Source organism: Cryptomeria japonica, chromosome 7 (assembly GCF_030272615.1).
Source record: "Cryptomeria japonica chromosome 7, Sugi_1.0, whole genome shotgun sequence".
Lineage (NCBI taxonomy): Eukaryota > Viridiplantae > Streptophyta > Pinopsida > Cupressales > Cupressaceae > Cryptomeria > Cryptomeria japonica.
The window spans coordinates 747,524,792-747,550,679 of record NC_081411.1 but is presented as its reverse complement, the minus strand read 5'-3'; the positions used below and the strand labels follow the sequence as shown (position 1 = coordinate 747,550,679).

Here is a 25,888-nt window from a genome sequence, read left to right as displayed (position 1 = left end):
GAACATAGACAGGAAATGATGGTGGAATGGGAGAACTTTTTCTCCAAAAGCGAAGAGGAAATCACCTTGATGGAATACTAGATTGAGAGTGCGCCAAGTGTCGTCGTGGGTGAATTTGAAGCCGTCATCTCCAAATTTATCACATATGCAATTAATGAGCGCGACAACGGTTGTACATTCTTGGACAAGAATATTTAGACCGATTAGTGGTGGCACTCTTATTACAAGAATATGTTGGCCAAGTGGTGGACCCGTCAATGCATGGTGAATTTATGGAGCATCTTTTGCATGCAACCGCCATATTTATGATTTTATGATAGATTCCTTTTGCATGTTGCCGTCACATGGAATGGTGGACATTTATGAACGGGGAATATTCATTGTATGATGGACAAGCTTGATAAAGTGGTGCATTTAATGCACAAATGGATGCCATTTTGGGCTTGTTTGAATTGATTGTATATGGGTTTCATGGGCATTTATTGTAGATTCCCACCTTGTTGCATCATGTGTGGGGAATCTTTTGGAGGAAACCCTAATTAGGGATTGCATGCCTTCTTGGTTTGAGGCCTATATAAAGGGGTGACCCCCCTCATTTGTAAGGGGAGGAGAGATTGATTTCTGAGATTGTTGCTATAAGTTTTGAAGCAGTCCACTTAATACATTGTTCAGATTGTTGGTGTATTCTTGTGTTGTTTTAAGACTTGCATGGTCTCACTTTCTTCATTTAGTTTAGATTTGCTTTCAAGTTATTAGAGAACGGGATTTGATGAGATTGCTTGTTGTGAAATCCGAGCTCATACCTTTTGTTTGCAGCTGATTGTTGCCTACTTTGCAAGGTTAGTCTGACCCATTACATGTGTAGACTTAACTTCGATCATCTGGTGAATGTTGTTCAAATTGATGGCTTTCATTGGTGATATGAAAAACTATTACACAACCTCTGAAGATTGCACCGCCTTCGTGTAGTTGTGCTATGTTGGCGAAGCAAAGTTTGTTGTTTGATTTTGCACAAGTGATCTTGTCTCTTTGTTCTTAGAGTTAGACTAGACTTAGCTTAGGTCTCTCAACCCTTTCCTATTTACTTTCTACATATCTTAGCCCAAAAATCCAAAAAAAAAAATGAACTTATAATGATAAATCATTCGCAATTGGAATTCCTTGAATCCACAAATTTGTCAGAATCTTCTTTGAGTGTACGTAAGGCCCCTTGGATTACCAATAGAACACATCAGTTGACTGAATCACGTCCGTTGCACAAAGGAACCTTGGAGTTAGCCGTTTGAACTTTTTCGCAATCTTAGCATACGGTTAAACTTTGATCAAGAGAGGGTGAAGTGACCATTGGGAACTTTATTCTGTGTTAGACGCTGTCCTAAAAAACACATCAATATTCTTCTTAAGAGTGAAGCAGATCATAGTTGGTCAAGAGTTTTTACCTAATATAAGGTTAGACCTCTCCTCTATATTGGTTCTTAAAAGGGTGTTTGGTTGTCATTTGACCTCTCTAGAAAAGGTTACATGTGTGCTGGGCTAAGCAACACCCAATGCAAACTTGCAAAATTTGGGTATGCTGGTGTGATGGTCAGGGATACAAATGGTGCATGTACTGGTACAATATGACCATGCTATAACATTATAAATCAAATGCCAAACTTGAATATTGAAACTTGAAACATAAGCTTATCATGTAACTTTTCAAATCAGATATATCATGAAATAAAAATTATATTGTAATTGTTGAGTTTGTTAATGTAATCTTTTATCATTTATTGTTATACTTGTATACTATGTTATTATTGATTTATTTAATGTATATCATATAAATCAATTTATCAAAATATGTCACAATGAAATTTCAAAATAATTTCCAATTCTTCAGAAATTGTTTGCTACTACATCTACATTAGTATTCATAAAAATCTTTGCAATGTGGCTCAATAATGTAATGTGAATAGTAACACAGAATGGTTTTAACAAAATATATGCTCTGAATTTTTCATTTGATTGTTTCAGTTATTTCTTAATTGATTTTCTATGGGATGCATATCAAATAAAGGCAAATGCACCCAATGTGCTTAGTGTGTGTTTTGCATCTGCGCTTGTGTACTAGTGCAGGTGCATATATGGTACAGCCCAACTATGGGTGGGTATGCACACCATGATAACACGGCCTCTGAGGGTCATTTTAAAAAATAATAAAATTCTAATCTCTACATTTTCTCAAAATTTAGATTTTTTACCTGATCTGATTATGGACAAATTTGGTAGATTTTATATTTATTAGCTTTAGCCTCATCAATAATATTCAATAAGATTTCATATTCAACGGTGCTCATAAACTGTGCTTGTGCTTTTTCCCAAATATTTTTGGATTCAGCCAATTATTTAAATCAGTAACAGAACAGTCCAGTAAATATCCTAGGCAAAGTGTAGCCCACCATGATATAAGTAGTGCTGAGGGATGGAAGGTCAACTAACCACCTAATCAAAGAGATCCACAATTTAAGTAGCCAAAAAAGCTGAACCGTTCTGAAGGAATTCAGCATTTATGTTTTTTAATATCAACTAGTTGGCTGGGTTTGAGAGAATAAATGACTTCGAGGACTGAGCTGTCAATAAAGAAATGGCAGTCTGGTAATTATAATGTTCATATGGACAGAGTGATTCTCTAAAACAAGCAACACAAGCTTTGGGTCATGACTGGTAAAACTAATTGCCAAAGGAAAGTTGGACTTGTAAGAATCAAAGTATCTTTGGTATAACCTAACATGAACACATTTCTTGGTCTGTACCTTGTTACACAGGCTGAAGAGTAGTGCAACTTCTCAGATCAATGATGGTAACAATATATTGTTACTAAATTCTTGTACAAAGATATATTCTTAATTTATTTACATTGATATCACTTCTGCCAACAGAACCTTAGATAGCTAGTAAGATTGACGAAGTTTTAAGCTATCTATCAGAGTTTGATTCTTGCAGTGGTCTTGCCTACCTGGGTGACGTCACATGAGAACAAAAAGATGAATCTGGACCACCAGACCTGGCATCTAAGAGGAAGTGAGTCTGTCCAATGCAATGCAGCCACTTGGATTGTACCTTTTTAGCTTAATAAAATGAAAGAGATTAATATCATTCTTCTCAGGTTGGACTCATCATCCAATGGTATAAAATTTCTCCCTCCCTTTGACCAGCTGGGGGGTTCTTGAAAATCTGAAATGTATTTTCTATATATTAAATTTATTATTGAATGTTAAATCAAAGTTCCCGAATATTAAGCTACACATCTTATTTGTTTCAATTTATTTTGTTTTCTGAAATATTTGATTTTTCTCCTCATTTTGAGTTTATTTGAATATTTAGCACTGCAATTTGCTTGGGCAATGCAGTAAATAAACGTGGAGATGCAGAGCTCTATAATGCAGATGTGGTAGTTTTTGCAGTGGGAGTAAAGGCTATGCAGGTTCTCTCTCTCTCTCTCTCTACTCTGATACAGGCACATGCATACACATTCATGCATCTCATCAGAGTTGGTTCAACTGCCTTTTAGAAGTTGAGAACCATTATCTTAGATAAAATGAAATTGTATAGAAATAAGATCCTGGGGATTTCTGAGCCATCTGTTAAATATTAAATTATAGACTCGACAATGATAATTTATTTAGTACTGAACTATGTATGTCATGTATTTTTTTTTTCTGGCTTTGTTCTTTTAACAAACCAAAAGAATCTTTAGGATTTGATCAGCAGATGATGGTTTTCTTCAATGGTTTATGTTCAGTTTACCTTCAGTGTTGTATCAGTGTTCCATGAGGACATGTTCCCTGCTGCGGACCATTTTGGATGTTTTGCGGACACGGAGAGGAAATCTCCCTGCATTTCCTTGTTTCTACTTTTTTCCTCATTTTTAGTGGATGTTTCTGTGGAAATACTGTAAAACTACAGTCTTTTTTTGGATAATATTATGGGGCCCCAGTTGTCTGTGTTAACCACCCATGCCCATAGCAGGCAAAAGAAGCATTCAGAAAATGAGGAGAAAATGACAAAACCACAAAAGGAAACAACATTGAAAGAAAAAAAATCAAGGGCTGATACCCCTGATCAGCCAACCCTAGTGACTTCATTTCACTTCATTTGCTTGATTGAAAGCCAGAATGGTCCAACCATCCTGATGCAGTTACAGATGGAGGGCCTAATGAAAGACCCTCCAACCATGGAGCAATAACATACAGACTTAATAATACCATGAAAAATTTCATATGCACAAAACATGAATAGAGAAATGCTGTCTTTTTTATTTATCAACATTGAACTATACTAATATCAAGCCACTTGTTAGTACAAATATGCCTGGAAGCCTTAAAACATTCATAGATGTCAAAGATATTTTGGATCAGCTACAAGCTCAACATGATCCTCCTCTATAACTGATAGATGAAATACCAATTTGTTATGCAACATAAAGGCTAGCTCTAGTCTTTTTCCCTATACCTACACCTCAAGCAATGTGCCCACAAATAAACACTACTTTGTCATTGAACTGTTGATCATCCACCTTGATTTTAGCCTCTTGCATTCAATCTTGGGTCTTGTTGGTGTCTGTTTTATCATCTACCAAACATTAGAATAAGATACCCAAAGGTATTCTATCCTCTCCTGAAAAATCACTGCTGATTCCAAGGTCTATATGTGCGAACAAGCGACTTTAGTGGGATAGCTACTTGGGTAGTGTATGCTGAAAATCTCAAGGGGGACTTACGTTTACAAATGTCTTTCAAGCTTCTGGACTTAGATAAATTTGTCAATTTCAGGCTCTCTCTTTTTTTTTTTTTGATTTTCCGGGATTTAGACTTTAAAAAAAAAGGGAAAAAGGGATAGGGTTAAGAAAGCTGATCTAAACCTATGAATTTTGGAGATGGTATTAACTGGGTGTTCTCGGGAAACCGCACTTTGCTTTGCCACACTAAGGACAACTACACAAAGCAGGTGCAATCTTCAATGGGTTGTGCTTATGATCGAAGTTTTGGCATACACAGGGGATAGGCTCAGACTAACTTTGCACAGTGAAATGGAAATCATCCATTCACCAAAAGTATGAGCGGAGATACACCGTTAATTAATACTTATCAAATCCTTCATTCAACTCTAACAATTTTGAAAGCAAATCTAAATTAACTTCTAATTAATGTGTTGAGGAAATTGAAACCATGTTAATCACTCAAATAACAGAGATTACAAAGCCTTAAGAGGAAGTGCACATGCAATGTATTATTTGAAAAATGACATTCACGCAACAATATATCAAAAACCTCACACTCTCCAAATGAGAGGAGGCAGCCTTATATAGTTTTTGAGAAAACAATGAACGAGCGAGATCAAATAGTGATCAAGGGCCCAAATTGAAAGCTACAAACCCTAATTAGGGTTTCCCAAAACTAAATACCCCTCAACCAATGAGAAAATTACATTTGAGGACACCTGTCCTTCTTGCTAAATATAAATTAACAATAAAAATAGAAGGTTGCTGCATTGTGAAGTGTGTCCTTCTAGAAGCTTCTGGACAAGTCAGGTTCATTGAACCTAGACGTGTTGACTTGGAACAATCTGATTGGTTGGAAGATGACGGGGTGCCACCTCAGCATGTTGGATGTCTTTTTTGAATTCTTCAATTTGTGTGAAGAAATTGTCTTAAGTATGGAAATTTGATTCTTCTTGTCACTATTTGATTCTGATTGGGAGCTTGTTTTTGACTCTTCAGGAGATGAAATCCTTCAAGAAGTTGTCCTGATTGCTCCAATAGGTTTGGGATTATAAATGAAATTTCCCAAGAAGTCTGAAATTCTTCTCATCAAGTCTGAGGACGTTTCTTTCTTGGTGTCTTGAGATCCTTTCAAGTGCCTTGAATTTGGGGAAGAATCCCTTTTGTGAAGTATTTCTCATGCTTAGCCAAATTTTGGCCATCTTTACGCTCGAACGAATTTTGCTCGTGGTCCTGTCTTCAATTTTGAATTTGGCTTGAAACTCCATTTGTGTTTTCTGCGATGATTCCGCCTTCAGCTGCCAATTTATGTTGTACGGGAAAAAACTCTGGATAACTCCTTGCGAGTATAAATTGATATGATCTAAAGTTCAGCTTTCAGACATTCATCGCGTTCAGCCGTCATCCAAAACCTGCAAAACCAAAAGAAATTAAATTAGAATCCTCATTTTGAGCATAAACTTTGAAGGTTTGGGAGTGAAATTTGTCTTTGATTACTCTAAAAATGAACAACGTAGTCCCAAAATCTGGGAAGTGAATGTTGAAATCAGATTCAAATCCTGAAAAATGTGTGAAGAGCAGACTAAGTCCCTGAAAACTCCATCCAAAATTTGAAAACCAGGTTGAAAACTCAATAAATCTTCCTTGAATACCCCTGTCACCTTTAGGATCTCAAAAATATGTGAATTTGCTCTTCAAAACAGTCAAGAATCTCCTTCAATATGCGTGTAAACTTTTGAGAATCTCAAACTTATACTTGGAATCACCCTTAAAATCTTCTTTCAACCTGCAAAACTCTTAAAAGTTCTCTCTAAATGTTCTTTACCTACAAAAAACATCTCTTAATTGCTCTCAACTTGCTCAAGAAATTCGAACCTCACGTATAAAAATGAGAGAGTGAATGAAATATTTGTATGAGGGTTCGATTTTATAATTAGAAACTCAAAAAATCTCTTCAAAACTTGTTTCTAATCCTTCCCTAGTCTTTTGAATCTGTAGAGAATGTTTCTAATTTGGTCTTTAGTTTGTAGATCAAATTCAATCTTCTATATTCTTCTTTCAAAACTTTCCAAATCTGCACTCAATTCAAACTTGGATGATAGATTCTGCTGAGATCATCTTCTTGTGTTCCATTTTAACAAGTATCTTACTTGGGCGGACTTATTTCAAGTCGGGGAACTAAACAAGGCACCACACTCTAGCATAGGGCAGACTTTGGAAGATTGGTGGAACAAGACAAGGTACCTACTTCATATTCATTCATACTTAACCAAAATCTGATCATTTCATCGTGAACTTGAACTCCTCTTCAGCTTAACACCTCATCTTCAAACCTGATCTTACCATGATCTGATCATTTTCAAGGCATACTTTTGAGTTTGTTTGATCTTTCATCAGTGGGGCGGACTTCAACCAACTCATGACACCACACTTGTTCATCTTTTAGGGCGGAGTTTAGAGAGTTTGTGGCACCACACAATCATCTTCATTAATACTTCCAAAGGCAGACTTTATGAAGTTCATGGAATAGCTCTTTCAAACATAAGGCGGAGTTTTTGAAACTCATGGAACAAGTCTTGGCACTTCATCAAGTAGGGCGGACTTCCATGAGTTTGTGTATCCTCATGTTAACTTTGCAACCATTACTAGGGCAGACTTTGAGAAGCTCATGACCATGCTTCTTTCACCCTTAGGCGGACTTTACTTGTTCTCTTCCCAAGTAGGAAGGCGGCCTTTACTTCCAATGCAAACCAGTCCTAGGCGGACTTTCCTTGCCTTATGCACTTGGTCTTTGTAGGAGGGCAAACTTTCTCAGGTTCACACACCATTTACCATCTCCTTAGGCGGACTTTGTGAGACTTATGCACTTTTTACTCGCTTCTTATGTTACCTTAGGGTGGACTTTGGAGGGGTTGATGACACTTTGTCTCAAGGCGGACTTCAAGAGGAACATAATTATGGTTTTGCTTTGGACTCACCCCTAGGGCGAACTTTGAGAAACTTGAAAAACCTTAATCTTTCATTGCAAGGCGGACCTTACTTGATCCATGATCTTAGGAGGGCGAACTTTTTGCTTCCTTGCACCATTGCTATGACCTCCAAACACTTAGAAACTTCCTTCAACTTTGACAAGGCGGACTTTTTGGAGTTAGGCAACCTCACTCATCACCTTGGGTGGACTTCCTTGCCTCCTTGGACCTTCTTCATGGGCGGAGTTGCTTGGGCGGATTTTGAGAAGGTTTTGGAAACCTTGGAGGGCGAACTTCATCAGCTTCATGCCACTTTGCTTGGGCAGACTTTCTCCTACATGGGCACTTTGGAGGGCGGACGTCCTGGCTCATGCTCTAATGCTATCAAGAGTAGGGCGGACTTTTTTGAGTCTCCATCATGGGGCAAACTTTTTAGGAACCATGGAGGGTGGACTTTGTTGACTTCCTTGTACCTTCTCTATCATTCATAGGGCGGACTTTGTGGAGTTCCTGACATAACATTGGACACCAAACACGATTAGCCAGACTTAGAGGAATATTTAGAAAACTTTAAAATTTGATAACTTCTTCAATTTTAGCCAGATTAACATGATATTTGAAACCCATACTCAGGTAACCCATCCGAAGCGCCATGACCCCTAAAATTTTCGATTGCGATTGATGCAGGTCAGTGGTACCAGCGCAAACCCTAGGTCCCCACTTCGAAAAAGCAAAAAGCAGACATACCTAAAAATATGGAAAACTTTCTAAAAAAGCCATCTCGAGGATCGAGCTAAAAATGCCAAAAACAAAACTTCCTAAAAAATAGGAAAAAACAAAAAACAAACTTTCCAAATATAGAAAATTGTTTGAATTCTTTCAAATCAATTGCGTTCTTCGTCCTTTGGACACTTTGACGGTGTCTAGACTCTGTTATGACTTGTTTTGCAAAAACTGACTTTCAATCCTTAAGACTCAAACTGTTCAAAACTGACAAACTTGGCAATACCGACGCAGGAAGGTCGCAAGGCTCTAACAAAAACCCTAGAAAGCAAGAAAAAGGGAGGGTCACCATTCGCAATGGGGCGATGTGTGAAAAAAGGTCACAACAGGTCTGGCCTCTTGCCTTGATTTCCGTCTTCTATTCCTTTGATCCGCACTCCCCTTTTCTAAATGAGTCTGAACATTTGGCTTTAGATAGTTTATTCTCAAAGGATAACCTATTACATAATTCCAATGCAAATAAGGATGATGTTATTAAGTGTTTATGATTCAGAACCATTTTTCATTATCCCAAGGCATAATAAAGCATTAAAATGATTGGCGCCTGTTGACGTGTCTAAAGTCGTATCGCTACAACTCTATCTAGCCAACGCATAATAGAATGATCTCGCCGAGTATCCTATCCTCTCTTGTATAAGGAAGCCCTAATGCTTCTTTTAATCGATCAAAGGAGACAACCTCAAGGCTCCAAATGTCAGTTTTTGATTGCGGGATAATTCAACAGTCGATGTGTTTTGCTGGGAGCACAAGGGGCCTTACATTTTGCAACAAGCTGGTCTGCATCCTACGATGCTGCGATTCTCAGCTGCGAAATAAAAGCAAAAGAGAAGGGTTTAGGGATCCTAAGGACAACGATAAGAATGACTAGTGTAGTGGGTAGACATATTTCCATTAACAGATTCTTGTTTTGCCAGAGACACCCTCACAACTGGACAAGAATAGTGCAATCTCCAAGGGATAAAGGATTTTCAGATCGGAGACGCTCATTTAGGTACCCAATTCTGGCGCAACCTAAGACGAACACCTGCAGTTGAACTAAGCAAAGTTTGGGTTCAGACTAACCGTGCACGGTGACCTACAATCAGCAGGCCCCCAATGGTATGAACCTGAAATTGTTAATGTATAGATAGCTTCGGTAAGATAAATGATTGAATGAGAGATAAATGAAGTCTCTCATTCAATCATTTAACATATCGATTATTAAAATGAATAAACTCAAGCACTCAACTGATAAACATTCCCTTTATATTAATCATAGTATCCAAATTTGATAATCTATTCATATTCACCGATTGACAAATCGAGTTAACTCTTGCAAATAAGACTTAATGATTATCGGTTAAACTATCGTTTGATATTTAGATTAGTCTATGTTCACACCGATTATATCGGGTGTTAAGGATACACAGTTTGGCTACACCAATTATATTGGGTGTAAGAGATAATGTTAATATTACCAAACACCACCGATAATTATATCGGGTGTTAATATGACCATGCTCCATCGATAATTATATCGAGTGTTATTATAACCATTCACCACCGATAATTATCAGGTGTTTTAGTATATGCACCGGTTGGTAAATAAAATGCCATGCATCATTATCGTGAGGGGGCACGATCAAGTGATGTCTTGATCGGCCATGTCCAAAAGACATGGCCGGTCAAGGCATTGCTTGACCGTACCCAGCCCACTACATATACCAAATGAAATGTGTGAGAATGGACATTGAAATTTATAAATGCTCCTCCTCTCCTGCCATATAAAAGAAGACAATTAGATTTATATAACAACTCAGTGATAGATAAAATAAATATTAAAGTAGAATATAAACTTGCATATTGAATGTAAATTGAACATCATTTACATGGTATCAGAGCCAGGTTCAGGCTAGGAGCCCCAAGCACACGAGAGGTGTGGCTTAAGGGGGGGTCTTGGTGTTGGAAATAAGCCACACCTGGACCGACGATGGACTGGTCCAAGAGGGGCCAGTAGCTCAGTGGTAGAGCACTCTAGTAGCGTATGGAAGATCCTAGGTTCGAGTCCTAGTTGGTCCATGTCTCAACATGGTATCAGAGCTATAGTTAAATCGAACCTGAGGCTGTTCAATTTTACGTAAAATTCAAATCAAGTATATATTCAACATCACAATTCTATCAATGGTTGGCGCTATCAGATTTGAAGACAGACTCGCAGGGGGTGACGACTTCTCCGCATGGAAGTTCAGAATTCAAATGATTCTAAAAGATAACAAAGTTGAATCATTTGTAAAGACCGAAACTAAAGAACCTGAGACTGAACCTGACCAAGCAATTTGGAGAGAAGGAAATGATAAGGCTATCAAAATAATAGTTGATGGGGTAAGGAACAATATTATGCCCATTATAAAGAAACACGAAACAACCTTCAACATGTTCAAAGCACTTGAAAACGCTTTTGAGATATCCAATGCCAGTAGAACCTTGGCTCTAAAAAGAGAGATAAATCATATAACCATGATAAAAGGAGAATCAGTCAATGCCTACTTCTACCTTGAGGGATGAACTCGCAACCCTTGGATATGAGATTTTGGAGAGTTGGTACTTGATGACTTTGAAGAGATTTTGTTCTGAGTTTAAATGTCCTCCTTTCATCACTTCGGGCGAAATAGGTTAAATTCAAGATTTATTTTAAATCACAATGTTTGCCCATTGCCAATTTTGGTGCGTAGAGGCCTTTTGCAAGATTTCAACTTTCAAGTTAAAGGCTCTCCTTTTGAATTTCGGGCCTAAGGAGCCTTTTGAGAGACTTTAATTTAAATGCCTAACTTGCTTGTTTAATGAAATTTGACCATTTAGAAGGTTTTGCGTGATTTTAGCTTGCCCCATTCAACTGAGGAATTTCAGGCTATTTGTCTAAAATGAGCGATTTATTCATGTTTTGCCTTTAGTCTTAAAAACTTCGGGCTTTTTGGCCATTTTGCACTAAAATGTGCGATTTTCCCTTTGACTTCAAGTGCCCCCCTTAAGTGAAATTCGGGCCTTTGATTGAAAATGTGCGAGTTTTACACTTTGCTTCATTCAGCTTCAAATGCCCCCCCTCTATGGTCTAAAACTCGGGAGTTTAATGAGAATGTGTGAATCCTAACTTAAACACCCTTTAAGTTTGGAAGAAATTTCGGCCATTCCAACCATAACGGGTGAATTTGGTCTTTAGACTAAAACGCCTAACTTGACTTGCAAATGCGATTTTGTTTTACCAAGTTTAACGCCCCATATCATTGAATGAATTTTGGGCCTTACAGGAGAAATGCGCGACTTTGGTCTTTGCCCTTGAATCGAACTTCGGGCATTTAGGCTTAGATTCGCGATTTTCTATCAAGTTGCCTTGCAATTTTACATTTTCGGCCAATGAGGTTATTTTGCAAGCTTATCACTTTCGGTCTTTTCACCTTTTATCTTTGCTCAGTTTTGTCCTATGAAACCTATATGGCGCGATTTTGAACTTAACGTCCTTTTCTTGTTTTCGGCCTTTGAGGTGAAATGGCGAACTTTCATTTTCGTTCAAATGCCCTTTCATGGCAATTTCGGGCTAATTGATGATTTTGGAGGTCTTTGTGTTTTTCGGCCCTAGAGGCCAATTGGAGAGTTTTTAAGTAGTTTTTGGCCTAAATGGCCAGAATGTGCGATTTTCTCCCTTTTGGCCCACTAGTCCATTTTGAGAGATTTTCACCAAAACCGCCCTTTGCAAGAAATTCGGGCCTTAGGGAGGAATTGCGCGATTTTTTGAGCTTTAGATTTTCGGGCAATATGGGCCATTTGGCGCGATTTTGAAGCTTTTTATTTCACTTTCAGCATTTTAGACTTTTTGGAAGATTTAAACTTTTATTCTTTTCAGCCTATTTGCTCGATTTTGCGAACTTCGGCCAAATGAAGGATTTGGCGAACTTAGACGTTTTCTCATTTTTGGACTTTTAAGTCATTTTCGCCTACTTGCGCAACTTTCAACTCTTTGTCATTTCGGCCTTATGAAGGATTTTGCAAGTGGTCTACGAATATCAGCCTTATGGGTCATTTTGTGCGAATTTGCACTTCTCTTCACATTTTCGGCTTAATTGCTTGAAGTGTGCGACCTTAGGCCCTTTCGATCTTTTCGGCCTTTTGAGGTTATTTTGTGAACTTAGACTTGTTTTAAGTTTTCAGCCGAAATAGTGCTTGCACGATTTGATTCCTTGAATGATTTTCGGGCTTCATAGACCTCCCTGCGATTTGAAATTGGTTTTCAGTTTGAATGATTTTGGCTCATGATGATATCGCGCGATTTGTATATATTGATCATTTTTGGCTCTCTAGATGGTTTGGCGCGATTTTGAGGCTTTAGAGATTTTCGAGCAAACTGAAGGTTTTGAAAGTCTGTGTGTTTTTCGGCCCTAGAGGCCAATTTGAAAATTTTGTGGTTTTTCGGCCTAAATGGCTAGAATGTGGAATTTTCTCCCCTTTCGGCCCACTACTCCAATTTGAGAGATTTTCGCCAAAACCACCCTTTGCAAGAAATTCGGGCCTTCAGGAGGATTGCACGATTTGGGATTGCTTGTATTGCGCGATTTTTGAGCTTTAGATTTTCGGGCAATATGGGCCATTTGGCGTGATTTTGAACACCATTTTTCATTGTTCCCTGCAAAACACGAGGAGAGGCCGAATTTAGGCTCTTAACGCCAAAGTCGATTCAGCAAAACTCGACACTTTCTCACGAAATGGGTGAATTTTGGTTTTCTTTCTCGCAAAGTTGAGGTAAATACCGAACTTTATTTTGTGCTCTGGTTTTAGGTATTGGCTTAGCCGGGCTTGAAAGTGCAAGTGTGATTTACCTTGCTTAAACGCCTCCCTCTCCTTCTCTCCGAGCAATGGGGGTCCCCTGTCACGGACGGGGTGTCTGTGCATTATGCACAACAACGCCTAGAAATAGGCTTTCAATAAAGACCAATGTGGCCCTAAACTATTAAATGTGTACCTTATATAAATTCAAAAAACAAAATATTAAATTGGGCTTATATAAATTTGATATTTTTTTAAATATAAGTTATATATCTAGAAAATTATCAAAACAAGGTTACAATGCTAAATAACTAAATTCAGATATTAAATAATAGCTATATTTATATAATTTGTTTAATACAATACAAATATATAATTTTATAATATTATAATATTATAATTTATATTTATATTTATTTATAAATTTATTCATATATTTTTATTATTAAAATGAATAATATATATATATATATATATATATTCAGTTATAAATTTAATAAAAATATGTAGAACACAACATAAAGAAATATTAATGTTGTTCTCAATTTTTTGTAATATCCCATGCTGATATAGGACTGATAGGTAGGGAATATTGTCAAACACTTAGCGGATTACCTGCTGTTCTTGTTTTCAGACTGGAATTTCTGCGTGTTATTGGTGTTATTGATTCTGAATGTCCTGCTGTTTGCGTGTTATTGATTCTAAAGTTTGTCTTCAGACTTATGCAATAATGATCAAAGCAATAACTGATTGTAAATAACTAAATATGCAAAATATACTTCAAATCTGACTTGTAATGGACATTGACATTTTGTCATACAATCGTCATACTTGCTTCAGAATTAACAATTGAATATTCAAGACTGTTGCTATGAAATTCTGATTACATTTCAGTCATTATATGAACATAGAAACTTTCTTTCTCAATGACCAAATAATCATTTAATGGCTGTCCCTAATTCTGAAGACAAATACTCAGAGAATGACCCATATCATAAGCCAGAAGTATGCAAAAACCTGATTTATTGATGTCAATTTGAAGAAGAATGTTGGGCGATGAAGTCTGATTAATTCGATGATTTTTGGAGGTCTCCAAGTCTGAAATTGCCCCTCCTAGAGCAGGTCGCCCAACCCTTGAAGTTGCAGAAGTAAATATAAAATAATAGCAGCTTCCTCTCCACCAAATTTGTGATCAAAATGATTGTCTTGGCAAGGCGAGTTGATTGGACAGCTACCCACAAATTTCTTTCCTTCCAGCTGAAAGCAATGAGCAAATATGTAGGAATCAGTCGGTCTGATCGGCCCCCTTGGCAGACCTGAAGTTGTATCTCAAACTCCTTCAATTGCACTCTAAGCACCTCCAAAATACTCCTACATGAATCGCCTATCTCCCTAGATGAGATTAGATGCACTTGGGAGACGCCAAGTCCTTAATCTGAAGCATATAACCCTTCCACCATGAAAATGCAAGAAACTCAATTAGCACAATATGAAAGACTGAGTGTCCCTCACTCTCAAAACAACCCTTCGGTGGATCTCTCACCCCCTCAGTTATGCAAATCAAAGGGAGGTTTCGTTCCCTAAGACCAAATCTGCAAACAACCTTTGGCTCCACAACCACCTCCACAACCACAATACAAGAGAATATAAAAAACAACTGATGCCCAACCATGAATTACCCACCTCTATTTATTGTTTTCATATCTCATCATAAGATTCCTTCTAGAAGATCCCCTCCTTATCGGGTTGGTACACTTTATTATTTCTTAAGTGACTTTTTAAATTATTTTTATTTTATACTTAAGTCACTTTATTAATCATAGTTCCAGGACTCGGCGAGTCTTGAGCTGAGTGACCCTAGCCAAGTCTCAAGGACTCGTGACTCTCCAGGACTCGCTCTAGGCAAAAAGCACCAGAAATTTTTTTTTTTGCCGAGTTCTGCCGATTTTTTGCTGAGTCTTGTTGATTTTTTGCCGAGTCCTGAGTTGGGTCAGCCTTGCTGAGTCCGCGCCGAGTTCGAGTCTTGTTTCTATGCTATTAATTTAATAAAATATAAAGTCATCTCACGTATGTTTTTAAATGAGACAACTTATATAATATTAAATTAAATAATTTCCCCTTATTTCTCCAAAAACATCTAACACAAACAATTCCAGGCCAAAATCCAAAATCGGGGACATTACATTTTCATGGATCTGTGTGAATTCCAAATAGCACAAAATTTTGTAGGCTTGATGCTTCGTCCATATTCAATGTTTTTTAAACATATTCTAATTAAATCTACAACATGCTTTATTGTACGAAAGTATATATAGTGTAAAGATGGGATGGCTCCAATCCATTTACAAAGACTAGAATAGATGCATCAATGAAGCCTAGAAAACAACAAAGATGCAACAAGGATCAAACACTAGTAAGGTTGTAAAAGAACATAAAACTTTCAGCACATCACAACTTGGAGGAGCAAAAAAAAGATAACTTAGGCACCATAAACAACAAAACATTCTACTCAAGGTTGCTTGAAGCCTTAGTGCTCTAGGAAGCTCTAGACCCTACCATTAGCCAATCCTCTGGCTCAATGAAGCTGCATTCCTTCCTATGAGTTTTCCCTTTTTAAAATGCCAATCTTGAATCATTAGAGGTCAAGGGGCTTCTAGCAACTCTCTATTAATTTCATCATCTTTTTTCCCCTATTAGAGGAAGGCAAGAATGACGAACATTGAAAACCAATTGTAGGGTTGAATAACATCAATATTTGGCCTATACCCAATAAATTCCCCTATTAGAGAATTCCCCAACCTTGAGGACAACCTTTCAAAAGTCAATTCAGCTTATTAGGGAGTCTAATCAGAAAGCCTTTTCCATCCACAACAAGACCCAAAAATAAGGATTGATAATAGGTAGAGTTAACCTTACCTTTGACTGCATTAGCCCAAGAAATCTTCAAATGATGGCTATAAGCATCCCCTAGATCTTGTGATGCTCCAGAAAACAAACTAGCATCCTTGTGTCTAAACCTAGATCAACAGAACAACAATATCTCTACAAAGAAGCTGCCGCAACAACCACCTAATTAGTCTTCAACACATCTAGCACAGATGCCCTCAAAGGGCAGAGCTAATATAGGCATTAATAGGAGAAATGTTGACCCCTAAGCACACACGAGTACAAAACATTTGGGAAGCATCTAAAGCAACAACTTCATCTTGGTTGCACAAGACATCCTCCAATATAGCATGTGTAACAAATAGGTCTCTGCCATTATTGTTGATGGAATCTTCCTAAGGAGAAGCAAAGGAATGCATAGACTCCTGTAGGAGAAAACCATGCTTTAAATCTAGTTTCAAGCTATTAGAAATAGAACAGTCCCGCCCATTACCAACTAGAGTAGTGGCCTTCACAAGAGGACAATCCTACTCTGCAGAGTGAGCATCCAAACCTGCCCTGGAAAACCAACAGCAGCCCCCTCCAAAAGGTACATCTCCACTGTAGAACATGCCTGAGAGGTTCTTTGATAGAGACCTCTAACCAGAGATCACTAAGTCTTTCCTCTTCCTCCTCATCCAAAAAACCATTCTACTCATCCTCCACTTCTCCCTACTCAACATCAATGCCATCTTCATGCTTGTCTTCCCCATTTCCATCTTCTTGGCTCTTTCTGCTCATTGATGATTCAAACCCCGTGTTCCCACTCATCTCTTACAATGTAATTATAAACCATTGCAAACCATTTCTCAGCATTTTTTATTCACATTTCTTTGAAGTTTACACTTAGCTCCAACCTATTTTCACTGTCATATATGTGAGATTAATTTGTTTTTGTTTTGAGCATTCTGAAGTTGCCCAGGATCTTTAAGGATCGGGGTTCATTTATGACTTCTATAAATAAATTATATGCTACGAGTGCAATGGCAAACACAACTTCCTTTAGGAGATGGACTTCAAATCCTTTGCGTGTTTGTCTGACAGTTTGATTTGAATATGTATTCAATTTCATGTAGAACACAGAAATTCATTTAAGCTAATTAACTTCAAATTCGTGCCTTAATGTAAAAAGAAATTCGAGGAAAATAAAGCCAAACCCTTCATCTTGGCCTGGATTCCTAGATTTGGAATAGGATTTAAGATTCATACAAATTAAATCAAAGTCAATAGTTGTGAGCTTTGGTTACAGTTTTCAATTTGTTGCAAATGCAGTGACAATATTTCTTGTCTTCTAGTGCATATTTTTACGTAGTGTTGGGGCCTATTTTTTTAACCCTTTTTGATATTGGAAAACTAATAGTTCCCTATAAATAGGATCAATAAACAGTGCTGGAACAAATGCTAACTAGCTACAAGCAAATTATGTTGGGAATTAGTCCTCACATTGTTGTTTAGGTTAGCATTATTAATATAATTAAATTAATAGAGTTGTGCAGGGTAATGTTGAGTTGTTGAGAAACAACTTATTGTTAAATTATAGTTTCTGTTTCTTTGTGAGTTGTTAGAGGAACTCCCTTATAATATAGGAGATTAAATTCTTATAAATCTACATATGCAGTGTCGAAGAAGTATGAATTAGACGAGATATTATGTGAGTCAAAAAATTATATGTTTGATTTATATGACTGCCCATAATTCAGTATGAATTAGACGAAATATTATGTGTAAAAAAAATTATATGTTTGATTTATATGACTGCCCATAATTCTTACATGGTATCAGAGCTTTGTGTGAACCTCCACAAGGAGCCATTGTTCAAGGGTAATGGAATACGTCAAAAGTCATTTCACCAATTATAGCCAATCTTTGAAATCTACAGCCATTTTTTGAGAATGAAAGCAACCAAGAAGTTTGGCATAGCAGGATCTCATAAGCCCTTCATTTATCTGTAGAGGATGTTAAATTGAATATTTTCATGTATAGACGTAATCCCTTTGTGTAATTTGACTATAAGCTTTCACCAAACTATACATAAGTGTGCCAAGATTAAAATATGGTCTGAATTTTTTATTGTGTATGGTTTTATCATTATTTTGTTTCAAACCAAAAAGTTTATGATCGAATGAACAAATTAGCAAAGGAGATTGTGAAAATGGAAGCTATAATGATCTCTGGCAAAGATGCAAATTCACCTTCAATTTCACATTTGCAAATCAGAAGTAATGTGCGCAGAAGAGTGAGGTAGTATATGCTCTATTTAATATATCATATTAAGATTTATGTTCTCAAACATAAAATAAGTGAGCAAGCTTCAAAGTTGAAGCCTATATAGAATGAAGGATATTGTGCATACAAAATAGAGGATATTATAATTTATTATCTAAGTACTCTACTTGTTGTTAGTTTAGTGTTTCAAAATGTTGTATTAGTTCTTATAGAAATATGTTATGTGAGTCTAAAAGTCCAATAAAAATATTTGTATGCAACTCAAAGTCAAGTTGTATCGTTATTTTTAGAATAGGGTCTATTTTTCCCTCTCCAATGTACGAGTTGTTAATTCTAATGTCATTAAAAGAATACATCAAAAATTCATGTGTCAAAAAATGAAAACTATCTCAATTATAATTGGAGTGCATGATCATTGGTACCTGACACTCCTTGTAAAAAGTTCACATCAAGGGGGAGAGGATATATTCTTTCCTCACAACTTTGAAATGAGCCTCAAAAAAAAATTGTTGAGTAATTAGAAAACTAATTGGAGGTTGGAGGCATGAGAAGCTAGAGGACATTCAGCGTCCTCTCGTTAGTCACCAACGACAAGGCCACTTATCAGCTTTGGTGGTGTTTTCTTTTCTATTGTTGACAATGATAATCTCCTATGCTGTTGGAGATTGAGTGACATGATCAACAATAGTGACTTGTTTTGTTCATTTGTGTGTTCTTTTCTTATGTAACCTCCTGGTGTAAAGTAGTGCATTGAATAAAAGCACTAATGTAATGCAGCTCATGGATCTTGAAATGCTTAGTGGTAATCTACGAAACCATATGAGGTGAATAGATGAATGTGTTCTTGTTCATGTCCAAGTTTGTGGTAAACCTATATGTGAAAACTAAAAACCATGAAAGGTTGATGAGAGGTTCCTTTTGTTTGAATCAAGATCATGAGCCACAAGAGATGGTTTACTGCAATTGGAAGTGTTAAGTTTGAAAGGAGAATTTGGACAGTTGTATAGGAGTGCAACCGACTATAGAGATCCTCTAACTGTCAGACTTCTTGAAGTATGGTCGGCAGGTGACAAGTTCACTAGAAGTGAAAGCAGGATAAATTTTCATATGTTGGTGATCATTTGCAACAAGATCCAGATAGTAGTATGCAAACCTAAAAGTATGTGTAGGCATAGGATTCCATTTCCATTCCCTGTGATGTACTTTCTCCCCACATTCACACTGAGGGGGTGTTAGGAATTAGTTTTCACATGGTTTTTTAAGTTAGCATTACTATTATGATTATTTAAATAGAGTTATCTACAGTAATGCTAAGTTGTTGAGAAACAACTTAATATTAAACTATAGTTAGTGTTTGTTTGTGAGTTGTTAAAAGAAATCATATATTTAGAGAATCGTTATAAGAACTTCCCTATAATATAGGAGATACAATTCCTATAAATCTACATATGTATTGTTGAAGAAAGACGAATTAGAAAAGACATTGTGTTTGTAAATTTTTTGTCCGATTTCTATGACTCTGCCCCTAATTCTTAAAAATTATGCCTTAGATATTGATCACACATATTTCACTGACATACATTACTCTCATTTCTTTTTTGAATTTAAAATTTGGTTGTTGAAATTTTTGTTAGAATAATGATAATATTGGCATTTGATCACTTTCAGATAATGACCTACTAAGAAAGGAAAATATATAGCAAATCTACAAGAGTCAATAAAGATTTTATGGCATAAAGCAAAGAGGGAGGTAAAACAAATGAATAATTTAAAACACCTTGATATTTAACTTCTTATTTTCATCTTTCTTTAAAAAAATTCTTAAATTTTTACACATGGTACATCAAATGTATGGATTTATATGTTGCTTTTATTATTATTTTAATAGTTTGGGTACGGTTTTCTACATTGGATAATGATATTGTTCAAGATGATTTTTTAAATGGGAGGGTGATTTAGCTGGCTAAAAGTTAATTTTGTAATAAAATTTAATAGTAAGTTTTTGTATTGAATTATTCTAACACACTTCGTTAAATGGCTTGTTCACTTCAAAATAGAAAATTCTATTTTATTAGAGATTTTTTAATTTAAAAAAGAAACTCCATACGTAAAAACAAAATTTTGTTTTTGAACTAGTAAGTTTAACCAGTAGATTTATATATTCATATTTTTATGTTATAATCAAATTCAATATTATTATTTCTTTATATTTTTTTTTTCTTATTGACAATATTATATTTAATTTTGTTTTCTAGTTTAAATTATTTATAATTTGTATTTGCTTTTGGTGCTGAAATTTTATATACAGATTTTTTAACAGTTTTTCAAATTTATGATTAATTTTTTTTTATTATTTATTTAGGACTAACTTATTTACTCCAGGGCAGTTATTTAGTTCATATTAGGAATGAGTTGGATGCAAATTCCAATTTCGATGTAAATGTAAGACTAGGGACAACAATCTAGTTGCTATGTTGTTTTCCTACAATTCTGTCATTTTGTAGTTGGAGCCTTTGGGCCTTGTGTTGTACTTGTTATATATGCACATTGACGAAAAAGAAAAAAGTTGTTAATTTGTGTATCAACTTCCATCTGAATTCTCAATTCAAGTCTAGTGTTATGTATTATGATTATATAATAGATATGATAAATGCCTCGTAATATGAATAATTTAAATTTCATATGATTTAAATTTTTCACTAATTTTTAAATTGCAATACACCAAAAAGGCCCCACGTGCTCTGCCATCCTCATCCTGGAAACACCGTGGAACATAGCTTTGAAAACTCATATGACATGGACCTGGCAAAAAATCTGCAAACCAAAAACTTGAGATCAACTCGTCTCTTAGGCAAAAATTCAGTAAAAAATGTCTCAAATCCAAATGTATGTTCTTCATTCAAAAATTTAGCAAAAACCAAAATATATACAAGTCTATACACATAAGAAATTTATCATTTAGACATCAAAATGGAAAGATACCATCCTCATATAAACAGTAAGATTTTGAATAGGAAGATTAAATTAATGACCACATCAGCAATCAAAGTTATCAATCATATTTTACCATCACAAATTATTAACTTTCTGTTGTAAATGTCCAATGTCCTAACCTGATCTAATAATGGTAAGGGTAGAATTCCAGCTTCCAAATTTCGATGGATTACATCTCCCATTCCAGCTATTAGTTCAAGACATAATGTGTATTTCTTCAAAAGAACATGTGCTTCTAGGCTGAAATGAGTTTATCAAATGATAAAATTTTCAAATCTCAGAACAAATATAATATTTAGGTGTAAATTTGGTGGAAAACAGCAATTCAAATCATAGTTTAGAAACTTGGACTCGGCAAAACGTGTTAAACCCAAATTTAACTTGGACTTGACAGCTCTGCAAAAAGCTTGGCAAAACTTTGTAAACTCATAAAAATGAAAAACTCAGCAAAAACTTTGCAAAACTCAGGTATGCACAAGTTTTCTCCTTCAAACTCACCGAGTCCTCACTAGTGCTTGCCAGCCACCACAAGTCGCACTAGAAACTCACCAGAAACTCGACTGGAATCTTAGCAAGGTCAAGATTGGGTTATGCAGTGCAGAAAACTATTCGCAAGTACTGGTGTGACTCATGAGTACTCGATGCATTTGCATTCTATGCAACAAATTACTGAACCTTCGTAAAATAGAGCCGAAATGATGACTCAGTATTTGCAAGCCAAAATGAAGTGTCCCGTGACTATGCATCATACTTTATTCCATTTATGTTAGTTAAATACTGACAGATCAGGGGGAGATGGGGTCACTTATAGTTCTAGGTAAATTGACAAAGAAGATAGTGGAAAATGCTTTTGATAAATCTGCCGTGTGGTGACATGCAGAAAATTGTTGCATCATCCATGACCTTAGAAGCACATGATGAATTTGTTTCAGCCTCGAACATTGGGAGTATTGATGTAATGGCTATTCGATTATGGTTTGATGCCATGATTCCACTTCAGAACCCTTCTAATGTGCTGGCTGGTATTGGACCTGGTGTTGGTGCTACATTATTTGACCTTAATGCGTTGCAGGTATTGAATTGGATGATCTTCTTACAATAATCTATGAGATATATTAGTACCTAGAAGGTGATGAGATGAAAGCAATTTAGTCATAGAATGTAAGAAGAAAGTGTAGACTTCTTGACACATTTAATTTCTAGTTTCTTTGGATCACAGGGTAACTACAGAATATAACAAAAATATGCATTGCTAGCTGAATGAATTGTTTCTTCTCTGCATTCATGCTTTGTATGGCACTTGACAATTCCATTGCCAGGAAGAATTTTCAACGGATATGGGAAGTGTCATGGAGGTTGATTTGTATCATGCAAACCCGTTTATTCCTTTATCAGATAACATGGTCATCGAAAAGGTATTCAACTTCGTTCAATCCTTTTCTTGTCATTAGCTTATGATGTGTTTCACAATTCTCTGTCTGAGATAATTTTCTTGGTTGTCATATAGATCATGAAGTATTTGATTCAGTGTGATAGCCGTTTTGGCAATGCCCAAATTATTGACAGTAGCGTTCTTCGATACAAGGAGGCTGTAACCCTTTTTGGTCCAGGTTCACACCAGTATATGGCATCAACTGAGACCAGCTTCTCAAATGTATTCATCGCTGGTGATTGGCTCAAGCAAGGTCCAGGTTCACATGGAGCCCGAGGGCTCTCTCAAGAAAAAGCCTATGTTTCTGGACTAATAGCTGCAAATGCAGCTGCCAGATATCTTGGAATAGATTTCCATGTAGACATAATTAATACTGAAGAAGATGAGCCTCATGTCGCAGCAGCTAAATACATGGTGAGAGAGATGAGGAAGACTGCACAAAACTTGGGTATTGACTACCCTTTCCTATGAAATTTCGAGAGTGTGGACTGAAGCAGACAGCAGATTCACTTGCTCGAACTCAGAAGATAAGTATTTGATATTTGTAATTTTTTGATCCCGAAACATTTACATGTTGCCTGATAGCTATTAAAGTCGCATATCTTATAGTGAAGTGCTTGTTTGAAATAATTGAATGCATTCATTAGGCTGTATTCGTTACCCTACATTGCCATCCTTGTATCACTTGAAACAATCTGTTAACCATGAGAATGAACTGTGATTTTTCATGTTGCTAGCTTCATTATTGAAGAGTGGATAAATTGATAAGTCCATGAACTGGAATAAAAACATATTAAACCTTTACTTGATGTATAGTAGATATGACTAACACATCCATAGAAGATCATATGTGAAATACTCCTAGAAAAAAAGAAAGAAAGATTATTTGGAAAGTCTATATATGGGTCTACAGATGGCTTATAGCAGTATGGGACTACACCATACTCCTTGGGGAGGCACCTAATTGTGGTACAAATGAGGCATACATACCTTACCCTTTGTGACATTTTGAATTTGTGACCTCTCTTTCAGAACTCTGTCAAGAGCAACTAAGCCATTAAAATTGATTCTACTAAGAAATTAAAGATAAAATCTACATATATCCTTTCTCATTATCTTATCAATATATTTCAATCTTCAATTGTGTATTAAGATTATCTCTCTATTTTCCAATTGAATTCATTTGTTATGTATATTGTAGTACCCCTACCCTGTTCAGACCATTTTTGGCCTCGTTGACCAAGGTTGACTTTTCAGTGGCTTATGTAGATGGTTGATTCATTGTGATTGTGATGTGTATTCCGGTATTATGCTTTGGAGTGTATTTGGTGAATATGATTATGCATTATAGTTCATTGAGGAATAGATATTGAATATACACTATTGCTTGTTGATGACCAGTTGTTAACTCTGCTTCTACATCGTATTTTATTAATGAGGAAATGTTAAACTTATTTATGCGTTACTAAGGATGGACTAACACATTTACTTTACGTGCGATTTGCTTCATGTATATGTCGTCATGTTGTGTGGAAGTGTATGGGGTGCGAGGAGATGATTTTCTGTCACTCACTTCGGTGAGACAGAGAACGCCACAATTCTCCTTCACCGGTGTGTCTATTGTGTTTGTATATATATGCATATGTGGTTCGTTGATGCAGGAAATTGCAAGTACAAGTACCATATAGGTACGAGGTATCGTCTCCCCCTGGCTCCACAAATATGAGCATACCTAATTAACCCAATGGAAGTGGAGGAGGTAGTTTTAAGGTCCTAATGTCGTCCCTAGCCTTGCTCAATTGTGAGTGTCTCCAGTCTTTTGTTTTGCCTGTCGGTTCGCTAAGTAGGCCACTTTTTCGACGTTGGTATGTGTGTCATGTTCTATTTTGGTTTTAGTTGAGTGTTGCATGTTATGCGTTTTGTGTGTTTAATTATTCTCTTCTTGAGTAGTTAATGAGAATTTAATGTGTCGTGTTGATTAAAGGGAATTAAGAATAAATTATATTAGAATCATTTTTGTGGTTAATTAATTAATCGATTATTTTTAATTGTCTAAGTTAGAGTGAATGTTGAATTGTTAGTGAAAGTTAAATTATATTTGGCTTGAGTAATTGTTTAAAAAAAATAAAATAAGATCATTATTTTAATAAATTGATAAATCAAATTTTATTAAGCTAGTAAAATTAGTGTTTTTTTTTATTACCATATGGTGGAATTAAATGTGTTATGCATTTTTTGAAAAAACATTATTATTTTCCAAATTTTGGAGATTTCCAACCCTACAATGGATTTTTTAAATTTTGATTGAGAAAGTTTGCTTGGAGAGATTTTGTGGGTAGAAGCTTGTTGGATTCGAGCGGGAAAAACTCTTGTTGCTACTTGGTTTTCGTGAGCTCTTTCAGAGTCTTTGGCTTCGTATTTCATTTTGAAATAATTCAACTTGAATGTGAGTTTATTTGATTTCTTCCTTGATTCTTTATGAAATTGTGTAATTCTAGTTGCAAATGGATAGCAAATGGATTTAGAACCGTTCTCCAACTTGAATTTTGGATATTAATTTAGATTTGAATTTGTATGCTTCATTTTTTTTATAATGAGAGTTGCTTTAGGGAAACGCTGCCCAAATTTTTATGTATGCCCAAAAAGTGAATTTTATTTCAAAAGTGTGATGTTGTGCACGTATCAACCAATGGGTTTTAAGAAATTTTTGATTTGACAAGTTTTAATTTTTTGAGTTTTTTAAGGTCCATCAATGGTGGATGGCTTCCAAAACTTGGTTATTGGGCTCCTTAGACTTTTTGAAAAATGTGAATCTGATGTTTTAAATGTGAAATTATTATGTGGAATAATGATATTATATATGCAAATTTCATTTGTGGATTGAATCAGATTTGTTCTCCTAGCATTAGGGCCAATTGAGTAATTAAATACATTTATTGGAAATGAATTGTTGGCATGAGTTATTTGTGTGAATTTAAAATAAAATAAAATAAATCAGTCAAA

At 35.9% G+C, this 25,888-nt stretch overlaps 1 protein-coding gene across 4 annotated transcripts in view; it reads left to right on the top strand.

Moving 5' to 3' along the window:
- Window positions 1-23,613, top strand: part of LOC131039808 (uncharacterized) — an 88,610-nt gene extending 64,997 nt beyond the window's left edge. For 2 of the 4 annotated variants that reach the window (XM_057972645.2, XM_057972646.2), the window contains exons 7-10: window positions 3,393-3,466; window positions 22,334-22,525; window positions 22,773-22,868; window positions 22,961-23,613. In XM_057972645.2, the coding sequence (XP_057828628.1) occupies window positions 3,393-3,466; window positions 22,334-22,525; window positions 22,773-22,868; window positions 22,961-23,356 (758 nt within the window). In that variant the 3' untranslated portion in view covers window positions 23,357-23,613. Of the gene's footprint in view, window positions 1-3,392; window positions 3,467-22,333; window positions 22,526-22,672; window positions 22,869-22,960 lie in introns of those variants that run through there. The other 2 variants (XM_057972647.2, XM_057972648.2) reach the window with 2 other exon arrangements.
- Window positions 23,614-25,888: the final 2,275 nt, after the last annotated feature.